Raw genomic sequence first — 17,826 nt, 5'->3', positions numbered from 1 at the left:
GTGGAATCTGCCAGCCCAGAGCTGTTCAGAGCACCCAGCAGCAGCAGCTCAGGCAGATGCTGGCTGAGATGCACTCAGCCCCGACGTATTGCATCTGCAGGAGAAGGAAAGGTTACCCTTGTTAGCTCTGTTTCTTCCTTTGCTCTCAGACATTGCCATATCCATTTATCTCTAGCTAGAGTTTAAGCAAGGGAAAGGGGTTTTCCTCTCCCTTATATTAACAACCTTTAGATTATTTTTGAAAGGTGATTTTATTTCCTCCAGTTTCTGCTCTGCACTGTCGTGTGAGGACTTGGTAAAGTGCAGAATGACATGGATGCACAGCTCTTTATGGGCAGCACGAGCATCAGATCAGCTCCAGGACTTAAGAGTTTACCTGGGAATGGGAGCCTAACATTTGGGGATTCTCCAAATGTTAAACAGCATCTCCACACAGCAGAACAAATGGGTAACCTGCCTGCTGTCAGGAGCAAGGAGGTTTGCAGGCAGTTGTATCAGCATTCTGTACAGCCCATTAGCTGTGGCCTAGGTTTACACACACTTTTCTTTTCCTCACAGTTTAAAAAAAAAAAAACAGAAACAAGAGATCAGTATTCAGAGTAGGTTCTACTGAGGCAAAAAGAACCACCAAGCAACTGCAGTATCACAGGGGGAATACAAACAGCAGAGATCACTCTTGTATTTTCTATCTGGCCACCTTTCACATCTCATTTGCTTTATTGCACAAACATTAATGGCACTGCAGAACTGTTTTCAGAGGAGGAGAGGCAGCTGAGCACCAGTGCTTACACATCTCTATCACTGACCACAAGTTTTGAGCTCTGGGGAAGTGAGACCAAAGGGTTTGATGACCAGCACGAGAGCACAACACAGAGAGCACATCTAATTGTGTGCTGCTGTGTCCTTTCCTGTTCAGCTGAGCTTGTGTCCTGCCCTGCCACCACCCCAACACACAACAAGACATCCCCAGTAAATGGGCTCAGGCCAGTCCTCCAAGTATTCACAGCTACATCCAGGTGCAGGAGATGTAGACACAGCTCCTGGTGCAGTGGAGGCTGCCCCACACTCCACCCTGTCTAATCCCACAAGGATTTCTAACCTGTCAGCAAAATTTGGTATTTCAGGATAACACTGGCTTTGCCTCCAGTGCTGTCCTTTAACAGCCACCCTGGGGATCCTTGTTAGGGGCAGGAAGCAAAAGCCAGGCACAAAGCAGAGATACCTCAGTGCCCCGCAGGCAGAAACCCAGGGCACTGCTGAGGAGCAGGCTGCAAGGTGGCTTGTTTCAATCTCCTGATGGAAAATTGGATTTCTCAGCAGGGCAAGCTTTTTTTTTTCCCTCTGTCACAGGACTGAAAGAAACATTTTTTCAATCAAAAAAGCCTAGCAAACAATCTGCTTTCGAAAGAAGTGTTTTTTCACACACACACACACACACACACACACTAAATAAGATCCAAAACTTCCACGCAGGACAGGGACTTTGTGCAGCCCCACACACGACCTGCCAGAGGTTTATTTCTCTGATCTGAAAGATCAATTTCTCTGTCATGAGAAAGCTCTGGCATGATGGGAAGCCTGCCTGTCCAGCACCCATGCAGAGATGCAGCGTGGCCTTGTACCCTGGTCCCACCCAGAACTGAGATGCTGTTTTGAGACAAATCCTCTCTTGCCCAGCACTTCTGCTTCCACCTGCTCGAGTCACACCTCCCTGCCACGCCAGCCTGGCTTGTCCCTTGCCCTCAGGCTGAACAGGAGGGTTTGTGGCCTTGCCAAGCAGCCCTGGGACAGAGCAGAACCAGCTGCAGGCTCAGCCCAGCCCCAGCAGCTCTGGGAGCGTGGAGGTGTGAGCAGAGAAGCGGCTTTGCGTTCTAAGCACCAGCCGTGCCGAGGTTTAGCAGAACCATTAATTCTTACCCACCACGCAGGATCTCAGCGGCTTTAATTCCATGCTAATGAAGTTTTAGTAGGGAATTATTTTTATTGATCTGCCCAGAGCAAAGAGCCTGATTTTAGACCAGCTCTGTCAGCACCCCCTTCCCCACAGCTCTTTTCTTTCTTTGGGAGAGGAAAGAAGACAAAACAGCTCTGAGCTCCTTAAAAAGGTTGGCAGTCCCAAGCAGTAAGTGGATTACTTTATTGATTTTTAGCAGATCTGGGTTAGTGAGTGCTTAGCACTGCAGAACACATGCACACACGGAGCAACTTCAAGGAAACCCCTCCAGGCCCTTTCCTTGGGCAAATCAAGAGGCAGGCAATTAATTTAGGAGACCACCGTGGATTTTGGAGCGTGGAGGAGTTCCAGTCCATGCACCCAAGTCAGTCTGTGACAGACAGACTCTAGGAGCCAGCCCAGCAGGACCTTACAGCTCCTCAGTTTCTTGTAGAATAGCACAATTCACAGCTTCAGAGTATTAAATGCTTTTTATTCCCCTGCCCATCCTCATTGTTGTGTGAAAGGAGAGGACACTGTGACTGCCACTGTTAATTTAGGAAGGAAAACCATCGCCATGCTGCACCCAGATGGGATTCAGTGCTGCCAGGGGGCATCCAGCAACCACACCTGGGGGCATCAAGGACTCCTGACAAAGCAGAACTGTTCAAGCCAACCAAGCTGCTAACGTTGTATTGTGATTCCCAGCTCACTCACTTGTCTCCCAGTTAATTTTCCAAGGCCCCTGTAGTGCAGATAGTATTTCTGCAGTGTGCTGGAATAGCATCTCAAAGAGCTCCTCCACCAGTACTACTCCACCAAGCCTTTTAGGATGCTGGTCTCTGTTAGCCTGACTGCATAAAGGCCTACAGAGGAATAATTTTATCCCACTTTGTGCCAGAACCAAGAAAGCTGGAAAGTAAACATGGTCCCTTTTCCGTCACCTAGGAAAACCCCAAATAATTTCAAGAATTCCATCAAGCCCCACCCCATCATTGTTTAAAGGCAAAGACAGTCTGTGCATATACTGATGCCATAGATATGACCAAATAGAAAGGTTGCAGCTCTTAAAATCCCACAGCTGCACATTCATCTTCCTCCTGCCAACGCTGCTCCAGAGTGGCAGAATTCCAGGGAAAACCCACTTCCCGTGGTGTGCTGGTGTTAGAGCTGGGGCTTCCTTCAGCTGGCTAATGAGGTGCAATAAGAGCTACCAGGAGCCAAAATGCCCATTCTCCTCCCTGCTGGCCTCTGAGGGTGACACAGACACTAGGTGACCTGCTCAGGGCCAAACAGGAAGTCCAGAGCAAGGACTTGAAACTGGATTTCTCCAGGCCAACAAATGGATTGAGCCAACCTCATCCATCTGTTGCACTGGTCCATGGATGGCATTGGCCTGGGACAGGCAGAAGGCACCAAAAGCAAGTTGCCTCCCTGGAGAGGATGGGAGCTGCTGCATCAGCCCTTCCCCATCCATCCCTGCCCTTCCTCATGTCCAGCAATAACCACAGACCCCAAGCTAATGAAATTAGAGCCCAGAGCCCCAAAGGGCTAATGCAATTACCCACAGCAGCACCACAAACACACCTGCGGGAGCACGGCCTGCCCTCTCCTTCTTCCCTTCCCTCTCTCTCTCTCCCTGAGCCCCACAGCTGCCAGCCAGGGTGATTCCCATCCCCAAGGTGTCAGGGCCAGGGCCACCATCCCCAGTGCCAGGCTGCTCCAGGGAGGGCACTGCCTACCTTGCAGAAAGCACCGTCCCATGCAGCCAAGCGCAGCAGCCTCTGAGGGCAGATTTAAACAAGGCTCTGGAAACCTTGGGAGACCTGCAATTACCAGCACCTTAATGAGGCCCTCAAACGCTAATCAGCGGTGTCACCGAATCCTCTTACGCCTGCCTAAGCACCTCCAGCAGCTTTGCTGGTTGTGGAGCCCCAGCTGCCCAATCCTGCAGGGAATTACCTCCTCAGACAGGCACCAGTGGTGGCACTTACATATTTTGACACAGATGAAGGTAAAGCACTCCCAGGCATTTGTGCAAGGTGACAGTGATAGCTGTCACCCAGCCCAGAAGGTACCTGGGCCAAGCCCACACTGGAAATGCACTGGAGTTGATGCCTCAGGATTTTAGCTTTTGTATTTTTCAGATCCTGCACTGCTTTATGTATAACTCTAAAACTCCATCGCCTGTCAGCTGCTGTTCTCCCATTTTATTCAGACAAAACAATTCTTCTCTAGGCCTGAAACTCAAGGACACCTTATTGTCTCAGGCCCCAAGAGATGTAAACAACAGTGAACTGGGGGTGAAACTTGGAGTAAATTGATTACCTGGAGTTTTAATTGGAGGATGAATCCCTGATATGTAAATGGACCAAACTTAAAATGGTCTGAAAAACTCATGACTATCGTCCATCTTGGGGAGGCTTTTGGCTGCCCAAGGCGTACCTATTGAAGGCCTTCTATAAATACTTTTATTTATCTTTTACTCTCTTAATTCTCTAAATTCTTTGCTTTTCTTCTCCTAATTCTATATAACTAGAACTAAAAATTTTAGGTAGCCACTCCAAGGCATCAGAGTGAGCAAGCGTTGCAAAACCGGCAGAGATCTTCTCCTGCTGGCGCTCCCTGGGACGCAAAGGGCAGATTTACTCCCGTCAGCCGTACCCATCAAGCCAAGCTCACGCTCTGGGATGCTCCAAGAGAGTTTGGAGCTCCTGAGCGAGGCTGGCAGGTGACCCCGTCGCGCTCCTGTGCGCTGGCAGCGGCTCGCGGGGCGACAGGCGGCTCCCCGCGCGCATCCGCTCTGACTCACTCTCCCCGCTCCGACAATGCACTTTTGAATATCGTGAGGGCAGCAAAAACAACAGGTCCACTATAAGGCTGAGATATCCTGAGGCAGAAAATCCATTTGGAGCCCGGCTAGGGAGAGTCGAGTCAATTAGACACTTTCTGGGGCGTCAAGCTGCCAACAATCCCAGCCTTTGTACCAGTGAAGAATCACTGCCTATGCGCTTCCCAGAGACTCCCCCTTGCCACAGCAGAAAGGTCAGCAGCGGGAGTGTCATGGAAAAGCATGCAGCAAAGTATTCCTGGGAAGGTGGATCCAGAAAAGTGGCCATTTGGATCCTCTGGGAAAATAATACTTCGTCAAAAGCATCGTTGCTTTGGGTTGGGCTTGCAAGGGAATGAGCAAGGCTGTGATGCAGGAGGTTTGGGCATGCAGTGTATCCTGAGGTAGGGGTTGGGTCAAGAGAGTGGGAGCTCAGAGTTTGGGAGTTTACAGCTCCCTGCCTGCTTTCAGACAGGCCACTCCACCTTTTTACCTTTCCTGGAATAAAGATCAGACAGATGAAAAAGGAGCCACAGTATTCCAACTGGGAGAGTCCCCTCATCCCTCACACTTCAGGGTAAGCACCTTATTTCTTTTGTCGGTGGTACAAGACAGCAAACTGTGCTGTAAAACCTGGATTCCAGGTTGGATTAGCACTGAATGAAGTGAGGATTTCTGTGTGCAAGCGCTGAAGTCGCTCAGATCCAAAAGCAGGTCTCTGACAAAAGGGCCTTGTGTCCAGAAGAGATTTTTGTTGGGAAAAGAACAGCTCTTAAGTTCACCTCCACAAGACATTTGGTGTCCAGGAAGGGATATTCAAAGGACAGGTGAAGAAAGGTTCACTTGATACCTCCTTGATACCGCCCTGCACGCAAACTTTGGCTCAGAACACCAGAGAACACACAGGTAGTCATTTAAACACAAGCCCATCTTTAATCCTGCTGCTCACATGATGTTAAGCTGAGATTTCTGCAGAATGCTTGAAAATGGTTAGGTTACCTTCCTGCAAAGAAAACTACACCCTGCCCAGGATTTCCTCATTTCCTGGGGGGGAAAAATAAAGAAAAAAAAAAGAGAGTTCTCAGGGAAATCTTGAACACAGCCCATGCAATTTCCCAGTTTTCCCACAACAGCCATTTTTCAGACAGAACATCTCAATGGAAGATGTTCCTTGTCCAGGTTAACCCTCCATTATTGCTTGTAGGGACAAATACTTAAAAAAAAATTAAAAAGGCAACCCTCAGTCACAAATAAATAATGTTTTAGAGGCTTCTTTGACTATATAGAAATAAACTATGTGAAACTTGGTCCCCATGCCTATCTCTACAGAACTCCTGGAAAACTTTCAACCCCTTTTTTGTCCCTGCCTTTATTCTGCTCCATTCCTCATTCTCTTTTTGATGGGAAACCTGGATTTCTGTCAGCAGACTTGAGCTGGGTGACACACAAGGCATCTGCTGGACCTGGCGTGGCTCAGCAGAGGCTGGGGAAGGTCTTGTCACAGCAGTGTCCTGCTCAGGGCCACCAAGGGCCCCCACCTGCATCCTCCCCTGGCAGGTGGCCCAGCCTGATGTGCAGCTGGGGGGCTTTGCTTGCTGCTCTCATGCTGTGCATCCCCACGTTGATGCTTTTACATTTCCTCCTGCTTCAGCAAGTGCAAAACTCCGGAGACAACCTGTCAATCTCCATCACATCCAGCTGCCTCAAATGGTCTATTTATACCAGACAGGCAAACGTGGCTGTCCTGGAGTTCAAGGTAGCAGGGGTTATTTCTGCTTGGAGTAGCTCCTTTCTCAGGGGAGGAAGGCTGGAGGCATCCAAGAGGAACAGCTTCACATCAAGGGCTAGCACCACTGCCTTCATGGCTGAGGGCACAGCTATGGGTCCCCAAGGTCCCAGCCACAGCAGCCAGGCCCCAGAAGCCCAGGAGGTTGATATCTATCATGAAACATCTAATCCCAGGTCCCTCTGTGTCCTGGCCATGGGAGAGGGGAGCTCAGCAGGTACTTTTGGTTTTCTGATTCGTGTTCTTGCCAAGAAAGGCCACAGCTTCAAGCTTGTTCACACTAAGCTGTGCCTGGATCAGGTTCACACTGTCAAACTGATGCCACAGTGAGGGCTCCAGCTCTCTCTGAATCACTCCTGTCGCTCTTTATATGTCTCCAGCAGAGTCTGCTCTCTCTGGCAGCCAGCAGATCTGGTCCAGGATAAAGCTTGCCTTACCAAATTGGCCCCATTACAATCATTTGAAAAGATCTGAGGAAGGAGAGGGCATTTATGCCAGATTAGCACTGTGGGTCACGTGGCCACACAGCTTTAGATCTGGAGCAAGGGCCCAAAAGTCACATCCACCAAATCACCAAGGCTCAGCTCCAGTCAGCACTTCTCAGCCAGCTGTCTTTGGAGTTTAGTCCTTGCTCCAGTCAATGAGGCTTTTGCTATTAGCCACAGTGGGAAGCTGCCCCCCTCACAGGATTCCTGGAGCTCCTCAGGAACCAGACAACCTACCTGGATCTCCACTTCTGCAGGTGCCACTGGCACATCAACCCCTTTTTGCAGTGGATTTCTTCCTGTCCATTGTGTGCCCTGAGAGCAGGGAAGGAAATACCACTAAAACCCGAGTGTGTCCTCAAGAAGGAGGGAGAGGCAAGGTTTCTCAAGGCTTTGCTGTCTCCTCTCCTGTTTCTACAATGACACAGGATTCCTGGGGATGGGTCTCCTGAACTCCACTCAGGAATTTCAAGCAAGCCTTGGAAGAAGTTTCCATTGCTCCAAACACACCGATCCAGCAACCCTGCCCAGCTCACACCTGTGATGCCTCTGAGTCATCAGGGAATAAAAGCCCCACACCACAACCCCCCAGCCACTAAACCAGACCCCATCTTTGCCCAGAGATACAGCCATGTGCAGATATGCCTGGGCAGCCTCTCCACCAACACCAGACCTGGAGACACAGCCCAGGGGTGGCAACTGGGAGAAATTAAGAACAACCCAAGCAATGAGGCATAAAATGATGTATTTAAAGTGAGCAAACCCCAAGAATCCCTTCATGAACTGGCAGTAAAAAAAAGAAAGGAGAAGGGGGATATAAAGACCTCAGCCTTCACTGTCTCTGCCTCCACTGGTGGCTCCAACCACTCCACTCTCGGTAGTTTGTGTCCATCATTTAAGCCATGCAGACATTTCCATTCCACAGAAAAGCAACAGGTTTGTTTTCTGAGGCCATCTCTTTACAGGTACAACCAATTTCAGCAGACTCTGCCAGCCCAGTTTGTTTGAGATGCAGAGGACCAAGCCTCCTCTTTGCCTTGCCCACGCAGCCTCACAACTCTCATCTGTCCTTCCCCTGGGACTCACCTTCCAGTGGCAGCCAAAAGGAGACCAACACAGCATGAAACTCAGCCAAGATGACAAGAAAGCCCACAAGAAAGGCTCCCCTCAGTGTTTCCCTGCAGAAGATGTTTAAATCCCTTTGCCTCCCTGTGCAGCTGAGGAGTGGGTAAGGAGCCAGCTGCAGTGAGCATCCCTTTCCTCATCTGTGCCCTCCACTGCCTGCCATGTTCTCCTCTCAAAAGCCACATGTTCCCCTGTACCAAATGGTATTTAAAGTCGTGGAAGCATGACAAAACTCCTCCTGTCCCAAAGAAAGAAGCAGCCCTGGGACAAGGCAGGCACAGACCACACCACAGACGACAGCCCAGCAGCAAGGAGCAAGCACGTGAAGAATTTACAGGGATGTGGAATGACATTTGCTGTCAAATATCTGCTCTTTGCCCCTCAACCCCTTGTCAGTAGAAAGAGAAGGAGAGAAAAGAGCACCAGCCACACATTTTGGCCCTGTCCTTTTGAGCCTCTGAGCAGAAGGAGCAGCCTCTACACAGCAGAAGCAGAGAAATGACCTGGGATGGTGTGGGCATACTCAAATACTGTCACTGAACTGATGTGCACTGACTTAAGTCAGCTTATTAAAGCAAGCCCTGAAGATCAGCTTCTCCACAGAGCTGTCTCCTCTGCCAGCCAGACAATCCCAGCTGAAATATCTGGAGCCCAGCACCTTTTCAGGCTTTAAGCTTTCCAGAGCAGCAGCACACCCTGAAAGGTTGATCAATTCCCCAGTCCTGGGCCACAGTCCCAGGGTCTGTGATGCTCTGATGCTTTCAAAGACTGGAACTTCCCATCAGACAGTTCCCAAACACAGTTTGGGAGTCAGCACAGGCCAAGGGATGTTCCCACCAGGAACTCTGGGCATTTAAGAGCCAAGCCATATCCACACAAATTAGTCTCCATGGCTCATTTAAGTAATGAGGTTTTTAAATCACACCTGTCTACTAAATCTTGCAGCCCTGGCACCTAAAATACAGGGCAGGAAGGATCCAACTTCAAGCACACCATAAACTGGGCAAGATACATCCCTCAGTGCCCCAAGTATTTCCCTGGATCCCCCCAGGCATCTGTGCCCTGTGGGGAGCTTTCCAGAAAGGAAAGATCCCACAAGGGCAGACCCAGAAACACATTTACAGGCCATGCTTTGGCACACATAACCTCCAGCCTAGGATGACCCAGCAGCAAGGGAAGAGGAGTATTGATGAACCCCTGGTCAGGTGAAATGGCAGAGCTAAAAGAATCAAGGGCCTCAGCTGACTCCAACAGCCACACCTCTCAAAAAACAAACAAAACAATCCCATTTGGAACGGCAAAGAGCAGCCCTGGTGCCTTTTCCTGGATGGAAACCAAGCAATCTGTGTGGCCTGGCTCCCAGAACCCCAAGCAAGGAGACCCAAAAGCAGAATCTCAGTCAGTGTTCTTCACTTCTCCCACTCATCTAGGAATTTGCTCCTTTCTGTGCACTCCCATCACCTTCAGGAAGGAATCTCCCAGAACCTCCCCCATCATCTGTAACCCTCCTTGGAGAAGAGCCTTGCTTGTGTCTCTGACGAGCACCTTGCACAGCCACTCCCTCGGAGCAGCCACATTCCTGGCTTTTGCAACAAGTGAGCAGTAAGAAAAATGTCATTTACATCCCTCTGCATGGCAGTGACTGGGGCCAGGGCTGCCAGAGAACAGCCAGAGGTGCTCTGCAGGGATGTCTGTACAGATATCATTACAGATTTAGGGGCAGCCTGTCCTGGACCCACAAGGGTATCAGTGGTTGGAGATGCTGAGCAGCTCAGGGTAGGGACCTGCTGCAGGAAGGACACACTCTGCTCTTATCTTCCCTGGATGCATCCATCATTTTCAAGATGGATGGACCTTTGGCCTGGCTCTGTCTGAGTGCTTTTTACATCCAGGACCAGCTCTCACCCAGCCCACACAGCTCTGAGCTACCCCAGGTCCAAATCCCAGCCTATACACAGAGAGCAAACAAACAAACAAATAAATTCACAGCACCAAGTTCAAACCCCAGCATCTCTTTTTCAGCCCAGAGAGGAAGGCAGGGAGGATGCTTGACATGAGATGTGATGTGACCACTCCCTGCCATCCCACTGAAGCCCCCTGCCCCATCCCCTGCTGAGCAGGCACAGCCACCCTCGGGGCAAGCGCGGCCCTGTGCGTGCGGCTGGTGACGGATGCTCCCCAGCCAGCACATCAGCCCTCCCCACGGGCTGAGGCTCGGCACGAGATCCCTGTCAGGGCCTGGGAGCTTGGGGAACGGGGCTGGGAGCTTGGGGAACGGGGCTGAGCTCATCCCATCTCGCTGTGGGTCAGCAGCTCTCAGACCTGTGTGATGGTGGGGTCAAGTCCAACCAGGATGGGACAAGGTGCTTTGCATCCCAAAGGTGCTGGCATAGCTCTGGAGGAGCCTGTGCTGCCCAGGTGGTCCACAAATGTTCCCCCTCCTCCCTGAGCAGCACTCAGTGCCCTGTTTCACCACCCAGAGCATTAGGAGAGGGGAATGTTCACGTGCTCCTGGGTCACTCTTGGCTTTTCTGGTCACATATCCTTAAGAAAAGCCACCCTAGAGCATGTGTCGGGCCCAGGCTGCCTGCTGGCTGCCATCCCCCAAATGCAGCCCCATATCCTGGCCTGCAGGCCTGTCCCCTCCTCGCCTCGTGTATGCCTTTAACAGTTTGCTGGATTAGCCATTGCAGCTAAAATAACAAAGCTACAAAAGAAGAGGGCAAAAACAGACGCGATATTCTGCAGCAATTAGGGCTAAACAGGGGAACAGGGAGCAGGGAATGAATGGACAATGGGGAGGGCAGGGACATGGCAGCCCAGGCCCCCACAGGCTGGGCACGAACTGTCCTCAAGAGGCCGGGCCCAAGCCAGGGAGCAGCGAGCTGTACGTAAGGAAAGCAGGGAGATGAAAAGGGTTATTTAAACAAGCACAGGGCAGTCCCCACAGGGCCTCCCTGTCCGCTTGGCTTCACCACAGAGTGTCCAGGGAAGAGCAGCTCCCGCTTTTCCCCCCTCTCCGAAGCCTTTCAGGTGGCGGGGGGACGCTGGCAAGCTGCGGTGGGGTCCGCTTAGAAAGGAAGGAATCCATTAATCTCTCCGGTAATTACTGCCACATATGGATTTGCACAATTACACTTCGTTAATTGGTTATTACAGGCGAGCCAGACTGATTGGGCAGAACGGCTGAGCTTTAACCCCTTCGCTGCCCCCCAGGGCCGGCTGAACATCGAGGCAGCCTTCCTCCCAAAACAGCACCGTAGTCTTCCTGTAACCCTGCTGGCTCCTATTCAAAGGACCATCAAGCACAGCTCTCAGCACCCAGACGAGACATCTTTGCTCCCATGACTCCCTTTCCACTGGGGATCCCAAAGAAATGGAACCCAAGGGGGAAGGAGTGAGCCTGCACCTCAAAACAGCCCAAATCCCCAGGCAGCTTCATCTGCTCTGGGTTTGCACAAACACACCATGTACTCCCCAGGGTGCTGAGGGATGGCAGAGCTCAGATTTGGTTTGTTTTTTAGAAGGAGACTGAGATTCCTTGTGCACTTCGGCTTTGTGCCCTCAAGCCCAGCAGGGCTGGTGCCAACGACTGAAGAATCCACCCCTGAGTCTGTCTCAGTCTCTGAACTCAGCTTCTCCTACAGGGTTTGCAGAGTAATGCTTTTCTTCCTCCAAACACTGAAAACAGAGGCTTTCCTCTAGCAACAAATATATACATAACCAGAGTAATACAAGCTATAACAAAAAATACAGATAAAGCCCTTGTAAAAGTCCTGACAGCACAGCACTTCTGCCAGCTGGGAGTGGGGGCAGCCTGGCCTCCCCAAAATACAGCCATCACCCCTCACAGGCAGGTGATGGACCATGCAAAACCTGGCCCAGGTGTTGCTCAGGATCCAGCAATGATTCTGGAGAAAGCTCAGAAGAGGCAGGCCAAGGTGAGAGCGATTTCTGCCAGAACTGTATCAAAGCCTTCCCGTTAAAAAAAAACATACCAAGAAAAGAGCCTTGCAAAACCCCCCAGGGCAGAAGGGCTCATCTGAGGAGAGAGCTGTGCTCAGCAACCACTGACATCAAGGACAGAGCAGGAATTGGCATCCTAGTCCTTCAGAGCTGCTGCACTGCCCCTTGGACACAGGAGAGGGCACAGAGGAAGCCGGTGCAGACAGCTCCTGTCTCTGCCAAGGGCAGCCCAGAGGGGCAGTGCCTCCTGGGCAGCAGGATATTACAGAGCCAGGCATCACACCAGGCACATGGTGAAGGCTTTTTCAGCTTCTGAATCACCCCAGCCAAGCTGCTGCAGCAGGAGCAAGGAAAGAGACTGAGATCACAGCCAAGTGAGAGAAATCTAATTCCAAACCCCCCTCTAGCCTCATCCTGTGGGTAAAAAAGTCCTTGGGACTTCAGGTGAAGCAGAAAGTATCTGCAACAAACACACTTCCCACCCTTTCCTCCACTGCTGTCACTGCAGTGATGCCTGCTACAACACTCTAGGTTTGGCCTGGGAGTAACCTTCTCATTAGCTAATTAAAGTGCTTTTAATGTTCTGTCTCCACTCTAAGGAGCAAGAAAAGTTTTCTCCCTCGGAGGTCGCTGGAGTTCCACGAAAGCTGCAGCAGGAGTTGCCCCTGTTGTTCCAGTCACCTGTGATTTCCCAGCTCCCTGACTTCACACAGACATTTCTTCCTCAGCTCCCAGCTGGCTGTCTGAAGAGGAGCAGGCAAAGGCAGCATCTTCCAGCTCCCCGCGAGTGTTTTCGGGTGTGCGTGAGGAAGGGGAAGGCAGGCCAGCCCAGGAAAGGTTGCAGACCTCTCTCCCCTAAACCAGCTGCCTCTGCAGCGTTCAGAATGAATCTTCAGAGCTGTCAGTGGGAAGATTGGGCAGAACCTGCAACTGAGCTTAAAAAGGTCAGCTGGGAAAAGTCAGGATGGGAAGGATGCTCACTTAATTGACAGATGCAGAGAGGAAGGGGCCAGCCTGTGAGTACCTGCAAGTTTGGGCAGCACATGCTAGGCTCCATCTCTGGGCTCTGCTGGCTGCAGCTGCTGGCAAATCCTCTGTGGATCACTTCCAGACAACAGAGTCTGGGGTCTAAGCCTGAAACTGAGCAGGGATCTTGTGCAGCCTTCCTTTATCCTGAGGGGTGAGAGCAGGCTGACAGTTTTTTAGAGCTCAGGGACAAGAAGATCATTTTCTCTCTCTCCTTTACTTACACATCTGCCCAACACAGGTTGGTTTTGATTCAGAGAGTTCAGAACTGGTGCAAAGGTTACTTTGCATCTTGACTGGATCAGTTACAGTGTTGTGCCCACTGATAGATAGGAATCAGGCCAATAACGTGCCTGCTGATGCTAATTAAACTTGATATTGATATGGATATGTGACATATTTACTAATAAAGCAGCAAGAGAGGTAGCTGGTTTATATTTCATGTGACTTGGAAATATATAAAGGCAAGTAAAGATATTCCTTTTGGTCAGAATATTGATACATGCATATTGCAAAAAGCTCACATGCAGCAGAGGTGGTGAAACACATTGAATCAGGTCAAAACCCAAAGCAGGTTCAAAGGGATCTGAAATTAATTAGGTCATTAAGACAGTTTTCCAGTGGAATTCTCTCTCTCTCTGTGTACATATACACACATATTTCATATATTTGACAAAACAAATATTTATCTAGGGAGAGGTTCAGTTTTTAGTGAAGCATCACTTTGTTAAAAGTGTTATTCTCATGGAAAACTCTCGACTAGCTCTGTGGGTATCTTCCACCTGTTCTTTTTTACCCTTTATGAGCTGATTGCCAGACCTCCTTTAGTATAAGGCATCAATAAACACAGCATCCCCCTCCACACCCTGGAAACTTTTCCTGTAATGCAGAAGGAAAACACAGACTCTGGAAGAAACACAGAGGAACAAAAGCTCAGCTTGCCCATCTTGCTGCCCCAAATCAGAGACCTTCAAGGACAGAGCTGAGCCTTCCCGAGCCCATCTGTCCCATCACACCTCCACCATTGCTGTGAAATAGCTTTTCCCAGTGTCTGAACTCTCCCACAGTGGAGACCACAGCCTGGTGTTACGAGGATTTCTTTCCAAAACCTGAAATTTAAGTCCCATAAATTGACATTCCCACCCGAATTCAGGTCCCATAAAGGCTCTGTTCAGCTGGCACCGATGGCTAAAGGAGCAGCGTGCCCACGAGGCTGGGCACACCCCACAGCTCCCAGGGGTGTCCTGTGCAGCCTCCCAGCCCACAGCTGAGCCCAGGCTCAGGGCAGGACTTACAGAAATGAGGGAAGGATCCCGTCTCCAGGGAATAAGGAGCCTGCATGCCCGGCTGCATGTCCAACCTGTGTCCTGTCTCTTCAGCAGACTCAACCATGAAGGGAGGTTTGGGATCAGCTCCCTCAGCAGCTCTGGGCTGTTGGAGAAAGAAGTGAGTATTTACACAATTACAGAGCAGCATCTTCACAATCTGTCCTAAGTTACAAATTTACCTCCCAGACCTTGACCGGGGCTGGGGTTTCCTGTGTTTGCTCTTTGGGCTCCTGTCTCTTTGGAAAGCGGGAGATGTTGCAATGCCAGGGGGAGGGCTGGAGAGGGCTGGGCTGCCTGGAAAGGGCCCTGCCACGCCAAGCAGTCGGTCTGCAGCAGCTCTGCTGAGAAAGTGTCTCCTGGAAGAGACTTCTCTTCTAATCCCAGCTCCTAAAGGAACAGAACCGAGCCAACAGCTGCCATCCATACGGTCTGAGCATCTGTCTCGGTTCTGCTTTCCTCCTCCTCCTCCTCTCTGCCAGTTGATTGTTTTTCCTCATCTGCACCAGCTCTATCTGGTAACAAGCATCAAGAAGGTGGCAGTGTCAGCCACATCACCACTGGCATCCTGTGGGGACCAAGCACTGCTGGTTTTGCCTCACCGAAGCTGTCTGAGGGCGATGGGAGCAGGTGTGAAGGCAGCAATGTTCTGTACACATTCCTAGGCAGTGTCCCTGGCTCTTGCAGGTGACCTGGACAGACCCTTGTCTCCAGGAGGCTTGCAGAAAACAACCAGCCTGTGCTGTGACCGGTTCTTCTGGTGCTGAAGTTGAAGCCCCTGGCTTTGTTCCTGTGCTGGCTTATCTCTGTTACATTCCCTAACCACGAAAAGACATCTTTGTGTTTGGATTTTGCCAGTCCTGATGGAGAAGAGCTGCAGGCAAACAACATTCCTCTCCCTGTCTGAACTGATAATCTTGGTATCTCATCTCCTCTACGCTCCCCTTCAGGCTGTGTCAACACCACCGGGGTTGTGAAGGGCAAGATTGCTCTGCCTCCACTGCCCCATCCTGTACACTGTGTGCTGCCCAGCCCAGCACAACTCCACCAAAAATTCCTCTGGGGTGCCAGTCAGACCTGCAAGGGGGTTTTGACCACCTCCCTCTGCTAGATTTCTCCACCTTTACAGAAAGAAATCTCATGCGGGTCCCAAAGCGCAGAGCGGTCTCCAGACATTGCCCTCCAGAGACTTTGAGGATCTGGAGTCTCTGCACAGCTGAGATCAGCAGCCAGAGCTGTGACAAAGCCAAGATGGGCCACACAGCCCCTTCCACATCAGTGCCAGGTGCTGGGACATCTCCTGCAGGAAAAGCAGCCACAGGGAGTCCAGGCATGCAGAGCTAGCAAGGGCGCTGCTTTGGTTTTGTTTGCATTTTCAGGAGATTCTTAATCTGAAACTGCAACAAATTCCTCAAATTCAAGTTCTCATGGAGCTGAAACCCTTCAGGGTAGCCTGGATTGAAGCCAGGAGGTGAGAAAAGGGACTCTTCTTTAGGAGCCATAGCATTCCAGCGTACTCCATCAGCCACAATCAGTCTTATGTCCTTGCACTGGGTAAGATGGATCCAAACACTTTCTTTTCTTCATTTATTTTGTTTTAACACAGAAAGGGCTGCCCAGCAGTCAGATCACCAGTCAGGGATTCCAGATCCCTCTTCCCATCCCTTTCCCTTTCTCAGACCTAACACATTCCAGCAGCTGCCAGAGCATGGAGCCACTCCAGAAATGGATCTCCAGTGTGACATGGCACAGCTTTAATTACACAACAGGAGCCAAAAGAAAGGCTGTGAAACACGGCTCTCTCCAAATCTTAAATCTCCACTTGAGGCACTTGGTGTGGCTGAGAGCAGAAGTGGCAGCACATGAGCTCTCCAAGCACACAAAAGAGCTGAATCCATGTCCTGTTGATACAGTCCAGCCAAACAAAGTAATGATGGACAGCACTGGGGGTTTTTGTGTGTGAGGGAAGGATTTACAGTGATACCAAAGGAATTATTTCAGCCCCTTGGTGACAATACCCACCCGCTTCCTTATTATATTTTATTGATCTCGCCCTAAATACATGTGGCTGGCTGGAGGAAATGATGCATAAATTACTAACAAGTTAATTTCTTGCTCCGACACAGGCTCACAACAGCCCTTTGAAGGGGAACCAGGAAAGACAATGTGTGAAAGGATAAAGGCAATGAGACAAGCTTGGATGTAATAATCCCATGTGAATGATTATTGCTGCAACTAATGTAATCTAATAATGAAGAATTTACACCAGATGTCCCCCAGAATACGCCAGGCAGGCTCAGGATTCAGCCGTGGATTCATTTCTAAGGAAACCTTGTTAGGAAGGAAAAAAAATGCTGTTGTCTGTTCATCAAATGAGAGGTTGTAGACCTTTATGGTCAGAGTCATAAAAAAAGCCTGCCTTGTAAAGCTTCCTAGAAGGGTGTTCAGCAGATCTGACTGTCCATTTGTTTTCAGGTGAAATTTAAGGGGGTGGGTTTGGCCTGGAAAGCTTCAAACAGCCTGGGAGCAGCCTTTTTCAGGGCTGACACCGAGATCTCCCCTGCCTCTCCCTGGAACTCAGAGGGAGCTTCTGGGACATCAGTCTCCAGGACAGATGAATAAAGAATGGAGAATCACTTCTTTTTATTTATTTGGAGCTTGAATGCCTTCAGCTCTCTCAGGTAGATCCTTAAAAGAGTGCTCCATCCCTGTCCTGGACATCCCTGTCAGCACTGATTTCCCATGGTGTGTTTGGCAATCAGCCAAACCAGACACCCAACATCCACATCCTCTTCATTCAAAAACCACTCTAAGTGTAAAAACAGGCACAAACCACACTTTCTACTCTCCCTCCTTGCCTCTGTTGTTTATTCATCACCTCTTTGAAGGTATTTTGTACAGGTTTGGGTGTTGTACAAACTTTGGGGTTTGAACTGCTGTTCACAATTCCTCTTTAGTAAACACTGTTATTTAAGTAGCTCTGTGGGATGAGGGGGGAAGGGAAGCTTCAGCATAGATCCAGATCCACTAAAACACAAACCCCTACATTCAACTTGAAAGATTTGTTTAAGCCCCATTAACTTAATTGGGACTTAACATCTTGATCATGGGTTGTTCTCGCAGAAGAGCCGGAGATGCCCGCGGTGAACACGTGTGACACCAGCACTGTGGGGGCTGTGTGAGCACGGTGTGAGTGTGTCCAAATTGCATCCTCCTGTGTCAGGTGGTTGGATACTGGAGGCTGCTTCTCTGTTGGGATCTGTTTCATGGGGGCTCTCTGATCCCGTGCGCTGCCGCTCTGTCCTGGCAGGCGCGCAGCTGCTCCAAAGGACTCTGCAAACAGTGACACA

At 50.3% G+C, this 17,826-nt stretch overlaps 1 protein-coding gene across 1 annotated transcript in view; it reads right to left on the bottom strand.

Annotated features, from left to right (window-relative positions):
• Positions 1 to 14,607, bottom strand: part of RXRG (retinoid X receptor gamma) — a 38,643-nt gene extending 24,036 nt beyond the window's left edge. The window contains exon 1 of the mRNA XM_033516476.1: positions 14,447 to 14,607. Within this exon, the coding sequence (XP_033372367.1) occupies positions 14,447 to 14,543 (97 nt within the window). The 5' untranslated portion in view covers positions 14,544 to 14,607. The remainder of the gene's footprint in view (positions 1 to 14,446) is intronic.
• Positions 14,608 to 17,826: the final 3,219 nt, after the last annotated feature.

The sequence above is a fragment of the Parus major genome, chromosome 8 (genome assembly GCF_001522545.3).
Source record: "Parus major isolate Abel chromosome 8, Parus_major1.1, whole genome shotgun sequence".
NCBI classification, from domain to species: domain Eukaryota; kingdom Metazoa; phylum Chordata; class Aves; order Passeriformes; family Paridae; genus Parus; species Parus major.
This window is presented reverse-complemented; position numbering and strand designations above follow the sequence as displayed.